The 10068-nt window shown below is 44.8% G+C and overlaps 1 protein-coding gene and 1 pseudogene across 2 annotated transcripts; both read left to right on the forward strand.

Annotated features, from left to right (window-relative positions):
• The first annotated feature begins 1031 nt into the window (after positions 1–1031).
• Positions 1032–4927, forward strand: LOC127296729 (uncharacterized). Its single transcript, XM_051326926.2, has 8 exons — positions 1032–1059; positions 1135–1383; positions 1507–1615; positions 3954–4021; positions 4138–4207; positions 4277–4351; positions 4439–4530; positions 4615–4927. Exons 2-8 carry the CDS (start codon positions 1373–1375, stop codon positions 4694–4696), a joined length of 507 nt encoding a protein of 168 aa, XP_051182886.1. The 5' UTR covers positions 1032–1059; positions 1135–1372; the 3' UTR covers positions 4697–4927.
• A 2610-nt stretch (positions 4928–7537) lies between these two features.
• LOC127349159 (inorganic phosphate transporter 1-2-like) lies at positions 7538–9284 on the forward strand (annotated as a pseudogene). The gene has a single exon (XR_007880141.2). The product of XR_007880141.2 is annotated as an inorganic phosphate transporter 1-2-like (transcript).
• The last annotated feature ends 784 nt before the right edge of the window (positions 9285–10068 follow it).

Consider the following 10068-nt stretch of genomic DNA (forward strand, 5'->3'; position numbering starts at 1 on the left):
AGCTACTGCTATGGACCCGTACTCCAAGGATGAACTACTCACGCATCAGTCCGGAGGCGGGCAAGGTGATGTAGAGCCCTCCGACGATGATTCCCCTCTCCGGCAGGGTGCCGGAGGAGATCTTCTGAACCCCCCGAGTTAGGGTTGACGGCGGCGGCGTCTCTGGAACTGTTCTGGTATTTTGGCTCTCGGTACTAGGGTTTTCGGAGACGAAGGAATAAATAGGCGAAGGGGCAACGTCGGGGGAGCCAGGGGGCTCCCTCCCCACGTCACGGCGCGGGGGGCCCCACTGCCGCGCCGCCCTATGGGGTGGGCCCCCTGCTGGCCTTCCTCGACTCTTCTTCGGCTTTCTGGAACACTCCGTGGAAAATAGGGCCGTGGGCTTTTGTTTCGTCCAATTCCGAGAATATTTGTAAACCAACTTTTCAGAAATCAAAAATAGCAGAAAACAGGAACTGCCACTGTGGCGTCTTGTTAATAGGTTAGTCCCAGAAAATGCATGAAAACATTATAAAGTGTGAATAAAACATGTAGGTATTGTCATAAAACTAGCATGGAACATAAGAAATTATAGATACGTTGGAGACGTATCAAGCATACCCAAGCTTAGTTCCTACTCGCCCTCGAGTAGGTAAACGATAAAAAGAATAATTTCTGAAGTGACATGCTACCAACATAATCTTGATCAATACTATTGTAAAGCATATGAGATGAATGAAGTGACTCAAAGCAATGGTCTATAGTTTGATAACAAAAAGATAATGACTAAACAACTGAATCATATAGCAAAAACTTTTCATGAATAGTACTTTCAAGACAAGCATAAAAAAGTCTTACATAAGAGTTAACTCATAAAACAATAGATTCTTAATAAAAGGTTTTGAAGCAACACAAAGGAAGATTTAAGTTTCAGCAATTGCCTTCAACTTACAACATGCATATCTTATGGATATGTGTCAACACAAAGTAATATGATGAGTGCAATAAGCAAGCATGTAAGAATCAATGCACATAGTTGACACAAGTGTTTGCTTCTGGTTCTGGATTGACACGCAGAAGGTGACACTCAACATGTTACTTGACGATGATTGTTCCTTAGTTGGAGTTTGTCTCATTCTGTTTTGTTCCATACAGAAATTCGAAGATGGATTCATATTTGGATCCTACCTTTATGTCCATAATTAAAGATCCAGATCTCCGACGCAAGGAGCAATGGGAAAAGTCTGCCCAGGCAAAGAAATGATTTAATTGTGCCAAGTTGCTCGGTTTAGGCGATCTTGGTGGTCCTGCCTTATCGGCTGCCGAAGAATATTCACTTCATTCAAGATACCTTGCTAAAGCAAATTCCCTCAATCTTTCAGAAATCGCTGAAATGAAAATAATGTATGTAAATTCGTCATTTTCTATTTATTTTGGACTTTCTTCAGGCTGCTTTCTATCCATGACAATTTTTCCTGTTGGCGCTGTATCATTTGCCTATATTTTGATATTGTTCGTCAATTTCAGTTACCGTGGTGGTGCCGATAGTGAAGGGCGTCCAGTTATGGTGGTTGTTGGCGCTCACTTTCTTCTTCGATGTTTAGATCTTGAACGATTTGTTCTATATGTAGTTAAGGTAATGAATTGAAACACTTGAACTGCACATGATATGCAGTAACTTTCCCTGATATATCATGATTCATGAGCTTGCAAGGTTTAATATACAATAGTGCTGCTTCAAAATGCAAAAGTTCTTACGGTGTCAAATTGTCTTGAAGGATTTAAATACATAATGCACTATTTTATGGATATATATGCAATTTAACAACATTGATGATTAGGCCCACAACAAGAAAAGTAAAGGCAATGTGTCTAGCGAAAATGCTGAACGGAACCCGTCTCCGCGCGAGGATGAAAACCGACCAATCAAAAAACACCACGTAGCTGACAACATTTTTATTTTCGGCGCGTATATAGTTGTATTTTCACCGTATCTGACAACAGGCAGTCGACAATAAATCCGCTATTAACTCCCGTCGCGTGTCCTCCCCCCCCCCCCCCCCCCCCAAGACAGTTCCCCAACCACTCCCACCACGAACCGCTCCACATCTATCCCTGGAAGGGCCCGCCCACGATGGCCGCAGCCGCCGGAGACCAAGACCCCGAAACCGTCGCCGCGCGCCATTTCAAATCTGGGCAACCCCAGATCGACCGCCGCACCGCTCCCAACCGCGCCGAGCGGATGAGCCAGACGACCACCGTCGCCGCCATCTAGGTCCGGGCCCGCCGCCCCGGCCGCATCCGTACGCCTGCGACCCGTCCTCTGCCCCCTGAGCCGAGTTGGACGGGCGCCAGAGCGACATTCGAGGTCATGCGAGGCGGTGGGCTCAGGGAGCTCTCTCTGTTCCCTCTCCCGCTTGTGCTCTTCCCAGACGCGTTGCAGATCTTCGAGTTCTGCTGCCGCATCATGATGCACAGCGTGCTCAAGACTGATCTCCGCTTCGGCGTCATCTTCGTGGGCGCCGGCGGCGCTTCCGACGTTGGCTGCGTCAGGGAGGTCGCCGAGCACGAGCGCCTTGCCGAAGACCGCTTCATCCTCATCTCAGGAGCGGTTTCGTGTCGTCCGCAGCAAGTCCTGGCTCATTGCCACCGTGGTGTGGCTCAAAGACCGCGGAGATTGTCTGCAACCTTGTGAGTTGTTTAGTCTGTTCTCCCTTTCAGTTAGGATATGTCCGGCTTTTCTCCCCAATACCTTTTCTTTCTGATGATGTTGGCGTGTAATGTTCTCGTATTTGGATTACTGGGCTTGTGGCTTACTTCTTACATCTGATTAGCTAGCAGCAGCTTAGCAGGCACTTTATAAACTCTGAGAAATCAATGAATCCTATTTGGTATGGACCGAATTTCAGAAACGACTGGAATATATGTCATGTTTTCTTGAACTGAGATGTTATTTTGATTTGGTTTCATTTAGTCCCGCGTGTTGGTTTTGTACACATATTCCATCACCTCATTCTGATTTGGTACTTATTTTTATTTATTTATCAGATGGACTAGATTCAAATTAAGGATTAGTGAATATTATGCTCTAATTGTTGGATTCTACCACAATGTTTTTAGTTCATTTTCTGATAGACTAGTAATGGTTTTAGAACCAATTATTTTGTCATCTCCATGTCTCGTGCATGTTCTTGATTTTCTTTATTTCTCTGTAAAATTAGATTCTCTTCTGTTCTTTTTGATTTGGGTTTTACTACAAATGAAGCTTAACCTGGCAAGTAAAAAATGTATTTTTCTATCTTCTAAAGCCATGGATCTATTTTGTGAATGCACTTTCAAGACACCGGTGCTTACGGCATTTGATTTCAGATTATGTATGCAATTTTGAAGTTATACCTGTACAAAAATCGTGCATTTCCTACTTGATGAAAAAATGTTCCTTACTTAATCTGTAAATTAGCAGAAAACAAATCAGACTTCTTCCATTTTCAGTAGGTCATAGCTTGACAGGTCAGAGTTATAATTAGTCAGGATAAAATATTAATGACCGATGGAGAAAGCGGGTCAGAAACATGCATGCACATTAACACCGTACAGAATACGCGTAACTATCCTGCACCGTGGCAGTAAATGTTGTTAACTGCTCGTTCAGTATCGTACGAGTCAGCCTTATACAGCTGCGTATGCGCTGTGCGGAAATGAAATTCCATTGCGTATTGAGCAGACACTATATTAGCTACTAATCTCGCGGCACCAACAGACGACCCAGATTTTGGCCTCGTGCGTTGCCAGGTCCCAATCGGCCGGGTCTAGCAGTTACTTTGTACTATGGAAGTAGATCTGCAATTTCCTTTCTACTTATATATGATATTTGCTGCAGCCTCTTTTGGTACTTGATAGTACCCATTCCTTTTTTTTTTTTGGAACATCTGGACAATAATCCCTGACGGGATTATGATATGCTTTGCTTCCAGGAGTTTGAGCCTTTGATTCAAAAGCCGTACTCTATTGTCTATTTCCACTCGGCAGCATCCTTACAAGTGTAAGTGTTTGATATGTAGGCTGGGAGGAAATTGCATTTCTTTCTGAACCTTAGTGTATTTAATAGTATTTAAGAAGCAGTGGGTGTAACTTGAGTTCTTGTAATTGAATTTGCAGACAACCAGACTTAGGATTCATGAAGCGGTTACAACAAATGCTAGGGCGGAAGCATCAGCGAAATCTTCAGGTTTGTACCTCATTTGATCTGATTTTATGTTTGAAGAATATTAACATCTGATGTCATCGATTTCCACAGGCTATATATGTACTCCACCCAACACTGGGATTGAGAACAGCTATTTTGGCGTTGCAGCTTCTTGTTGATGGAGATGTAAGTGTGGTTGCAAATACTCTTCTCCTTATTACTGGGCATGATTTGTTTTCATGAAATTCCAACTTCTCGTTGTGTGTGAATCAGGTCTGGAAGAAAGTTGTCTATGTTGACAGATTGATGCATTTGTTCAGATATGTACCACGAGAACAACTAACCATTCCAGATTTTGTCTTTCAGTAAGGAAATCTTGCAAATTTTATAGCTTTTTCACAGGTTTTCTAGCTAAGATACGTTCAGTACTGATGTATTTAATCACGCAGGCATGATCTCGAAGTGAATGGTGGAAAGGGCATAATCGTTGATCCTAGAACAAAGCATGTCTATCAAAGACCGTCAGGTTGATATTTAGTAACTCGTTCCTTCCAGTTCGTCGGTCAACTCTTGTAAAACCTATGTCCTCTAGCAGAGTTTTTCTAGATCCGTGCAGTATGTACCTAGTTGAGTTGGCATTATGTTCTACTTACATTCTTTCTTATCTTAGGAAGGTGAATATGTATATCAGCATATGTATCTTGTTCTGTACAACCAAATAAAGGCTGTATCTAAATGTCCCCCAAGTTCTCCCGTTGCGATTAGTCGCCTAGTCCTTATGTACTGTAAAATCTTGACTGGTCCTTGCAGTGGAGTAATATGTTGTCTGGTTACTAATGTTCTGGACAAGTGGACACGCGGGTGTTATAATCTTTTAAAGTCACCTACCTGCATCTTCCCAGATAGGATTCATACACCGTATGGTGCCTAGATATCTCCACTTTGGCCACCGGGCAAGTTAGTACTTTTTATTGTTCACCATTTTGTCCACACCTGTAAATTTGCTACCGTCAAGTTTGATCTGTTTTATTTTTATTTGTGGGTAGCAGTAAATATCAAGACAATTTGATTAGGAAATGTCAACCCATTTACAATCGGCAAGGCTGACATTTAATTTACATACCAACTTATTGCTTGTACATTTGTCAAACGTGACAGTGATACTGTATATCATCATGAGCGGTTGCTCTCGAGAATCAAATTACCTTGCGTCTGAAGTTAATAAGTAACAATGGTGCCTTAGAATAATGGACCGTAACATTTTGGAGCAACTTTCTTGAGACGATTATCTCATCAAACTGTCAGTGAACCACACTTTTTAGGAATGGGCGGCCGTTGTTCACCCCTCAACAACACCAGCAGGGGAAGCTGTATGCTGTTTTTCTGAATTCATGAGTAGAAAACTGTGTTGATGATGGCTGAGCTGTGGTTGTCACATTCTAAAGCAAATATTAGCTAGACTTGCTCAAATTTAAGGTATTGTGGAAAAAAACTGTTGGATGGTCTATCATCACTGTATTCAATAAATCATGTTGAAGTTACATAAACTCTGTTAGAAAGTCATCAAACATTTCAGGTCGTATCCTTCCCAGTGCTAAGCTTGTTCAGAGCATGATTAATAAAATTGATTAGCATAAATTATCTACAATCAGTTAAACCAGATGAGATCATGATTTTGAGGCTTTAATAACAATGCCAGAGGGCAGAAAGTCTAGTTGTTTTTAAAAGTAGTTGACAAATGCATTCGACTCCGTCAGGTAGTACCATCTACCAGACTAATTGGGTTTGCAATTGTTGTACTGTCATGCTTTACTTATTGTAAAGCCGTTGTTGATAAGAGCTGTTGTAGATGATAATAGTCAGATAGCTTCTCTTGGGATTGATGATTGTGTCTCCACTGCTCTTATACCTTCCACCGGGAGATGATAGGAGTGGAAACCCTCATAGGCTTGCGAGCTGCTCCTGTTATTTCTGCAGATTTACGTTAAAAATGGAAGTCGTACTATGAAAATTGAGTATTGAAAGATGAACCTTTCCACCTCTATGGAAAATCAATACCTATGGTCATATTTCATCTCGCAAGGCGTGATGCAGAGGAAATATATACCTCAATATAGTACTCCCTCCGTTCCTCCATTTTGGTATGCTGCAGCGTTAATTAGTATGGAGCTGTAATTTGGTGTTTACGGGACGGATGCGGGCCGCGCTTGCCACCCTAGTTATGCTGCACGACCTTTTGGTATTGCCAATACCATGCCATGATATAGTGCAAACTAGTCACAAGTTGGCAAGGTTCCCCCGCATATTCGGATATCTTCACATATTTTTCATCCTTTGAGAAAGTTTGTAATAAGCTAGTACGTACAGGTACAGCCTACAGCCGCTTTGATCTAATGCCACAGATACGTGAGCTGTGCTTGGCCAGACAGGTTGCAATTTATTATACTCCCTCCGTACTACATACATGCATATTTCAATAAAATCGAGAGAGTAAACAATCAAGGAGGGAGAGTGAGGATGCAAGTTAATGCTTTGGATAGTACGGAGTACGGCCTATTTGCTGCCCTGCCTGCATGCTGCTAAATCTGCATATGTTTGTAGTCGTTTTTACATTCCAAATGACCAATGTTATGAGCGTATGGCTATTGCCTGCGATTCTACCTGAAACTGGGTTTAGAGGTGATCATGAACAATTTCAATGGCTGTATTTGCACGAATTCGTATGGCAATATTTGCATGACTTGCATTTTCCATACCAATTTCTTGGAGAAATCGTCTTTTTCTTGTTCTTTTCTGTCTTAAGAAATCGATAGAGCCTTTGCCTTATTGTCATACCACGCGAATAGGTATGGAGGAGAGAAAAACATTAGTAACCCCACCTATTAAGACAGGTCACAAGATAGTTATATTGATAACATTTAGATAAAACTCACATTACAATCTCGACCTTTTCTGGCAGCCCTTTATTCCTTACAATTTGTTCCGTTGAGGTATATTCCCAGCATAAATATGCCGTGGTTTCAATATTTTTCTTTTCATATTTCTATATTGAAGCATGAAAGTCAAAACTGATAAACTTCAGTTTGGCATTCCTCAATCCCCCAACTAAGATGTGTCTCTAAACGAAGGCATTTGACCTTTGATGCATCTTGACAATGTACGGCTGTACCTGCCGTACATAGGGTATTTTATTCCTGCAACTAGCCAATGTCCGGATTGGTATATCCATATCGTAGGTCCACGACGCATACATGTTCCTATGCCCATTCCAATCTTTATCTAACTTTGCTAACTTCCCCTTGTCTGCCTATATATAGGTACCAGCGGTACGGAAGAAAACACACAACAAGAAAGCTAGAGAAGATCGAAGTAGAAGCGGAGAGCTCATAGCTAGTGGAGAGGTCAATAACTAGTTGATCGATCGGCCATGGCGGGTGAACAGCTCAACGTGTTGAAAGCACTTGACCAGGCGAAAACGCAATGGTACCATTTCACGGCCGTGGTGATCGCCGGCATGGGCTTCTTCACCGACGCCTACGACCTCTTCTGCATATCCCTCGTCACTAGGCTGCTGGGGCGCATCTACTACACCGAAGCTGGCAGCAACGAGCCGGGTCACCTCCCGGCAAACGTGTCGGCCGCCGTGAATGGCGTGGCCCTCTGTGGCACGCTCGCGGGGCAGCTCTTCTTCGGCTGGCTCGGTGACAAGCTCGGCCGCAAGAGCGTCTATGGTTTCACGCTCATCCTCATGGTTCTCTGCTCCATCGCGTCAGGGCTCTCGTTCGGGCACGAGGCCAAGGGTGTCATAGGAACGCTCTGTTTCTTTCGCTTCTGGCTCGGCTTCGGCGTTGGCGGCGACTACCCCTTATCGGCGACCATCATGTCCGAGTACGCCAACAAGAAAACACGTGGCACCTTCATCGCTGCCGTCTTTGCCATGCAGGGCTTCGGTATCCTGTTCGGCACCATCGTCACCATTGTTGTCTCCTCCGCGTTCCGGAACGCGTTCCCAGCGCCACCCTTCTACGTCGACGCAGCGTCATCCATTGGCCGGAGGCCGACTACGTGTGGCGCATCATTGTCATGTTCGGCACCATCCCTGCCGCGCTGACCTACTACTGGCGCATGAAGATGCCAGAGACCGCGAGATACACGGCGCTCATCACCCGCAACACGAAGCAAGCCACCGCGGACATGTCCAGGGTGCTCAACAAGGACATCACCGAGGAGGAGGAGAAGGTCCAGCTTCAAGTGGCCTCCGGGGACACTTGGGGCCTCTTCTCGCGGCAGTTCATGAGCCGCCACGGACTACACCTGCTAGCCACCACAAGCACATGGTTCCTGCTGGACGTCGCCTTCTACAGCCAGAACCTGTTCCAGAAGGACATCTTCACCAAGGTCGGATGGATCCCGCCGGCAAGGACAATGAGCGCCCTCGAGGAGCTGTACCGCATCGCTCGTGCCCAGGCGCTCATCGCTCTTTGCGGCACCGTACCGGGCTACTGGTTCACCGTCGCCTTCATCGACATCATTGGCAGGTTCTGGATCCAGCTCATGGGTTTTGCCATGATGACCATCTTCATGCTCGCCATCGCCGTGCCCTACGACTACCTCGTCAAGCCAGGGCACCACACCGGCTTCGTCGTTCTCTACGGCCTCACCTTCTTCTTCGCCAACTTCGGGCCCAACAGCACAACCTTCATCGTGCCCGCCGAGATCTTTCCGGCCAGGCTCCGCTCCACTTGCCACGGTGTCTCTGCCGCTGCCGGTAAGGCCGGGGCGATCATCGGTGCATTCGGGTTCCTGTATGCATCACAGGATCAGAAGAAGCCCGACAAAGGGTACTCCGCGGGTATCGGCATGCGCAACGCACTCTTCCTGCTCGCTGGCACCAACTTCCTGGGATTGCTTTTCTCACTGCTGGTGCCAGAGTCAAAGGGAAGGTCGCTCGAGGAGATCTCCAAGGAGAACTATGACGATGACGCAACCATTACCCCTGCTGGTGCCTAGTGTTTTACATGTATGGCTCGTGTGTTTGCTTTTGCTTCTTTTTGCTCGTGTGTTGCCACTCGCTGAATTCGTGGCGTCGGTTTGATGTCCGCGTGCAATTCCTTTTTTTTCAGTTGGACCTTAACACAAACCTATCGTTTGTGTTATATGCATTGTTTCTTTTGTTCACCAAGAATCGATCTCTATGAAAATCAATGATTTGATTCGTGCTAAAAGCGACTTCTTGTATGTTTCGCGTGGAGAAATGTATTGGGTTCTAAGAAAATTAACCAAACTTGGGGGAAAGCACGATGGTACTAGGGTTCCCAGGCGGTAGCTCGTGCATGAGACTGCAAGCTTTCCTTTGGGATCGCTCTTATAAGTTTTTTCAGCACAAAAGGGTGCCCCACCATTTCATTGCAACAAGAAATCAAAATCTAGACAAGGTAAATCTGGGATTGTGCTCTTATACATTTTATCTAAATATTCCCAGCCAACTTTCCTCCAAGTGTTTTAGGAGAATGACATTATTTTTTTTACCAATGCAACTATCCCGTCCGCAAGACAGAGGACACTGGGGTTTGCACCCTTTTTTATTCGGTAGTGGGCACTGGTCGTTTCAAACCTAAATGAAGCAAGATACAAAAATACACAATTTTTACCCAAGTTTAGGACGCATGATGCGAAACCCCTACGTCATGCATATCTTATCTCTTTAGACTCAAACAGGGTACACGAGGAGCTGAGACTCCCAATTTCTTCTCCTCCTTTAGAGTTTTTCCTCTCCTTCCTCCAAGCCTAACCTTACACAGAAAACCCGTCATCCTTTTTTATACTAAAGGGGATACCACATAGTGTATGTGCATGTTCTGCAAATGGCATCCAACAGGGTGGGCGGTGGTACAGATGAACCA

Source organism: Lolium perenne, chromosome 4 (genome assembly GCF_019359855.2).
Source record: "Lolium perenne isolate Kyuss_39 chromosome 4, Kyuss_2.0, whole genome shotgun sequence".
NCBI lineage: Eukaryota > Viridiplantae > Streptophyta > Magnoliopsida > Poales > Poaceae > Lolium > Lolium perenne.

What these genes read in the sequence shown, in the direction of transcription:
- LOC127296729 (XM_051326926.2), top strand. An exon ending in AGCATCAGCGAAATCTTCAG is followed by an intron (nt 4,208 to 4,276) that starts GTTTGTACCTCA and finishes CGATTTCCACAG; the next exon opens with GCTATATATGTACTCCACCC. An exon ending in AGCTTCTTGTTGATGGAGAT is followed by an intron (nt 4,352 to 4,438) that starts GTAAGTGTGGTT and finishes TGTGTGAATCAG; the next exon opens with GTCTGGAAGAAAGTTGTCTA.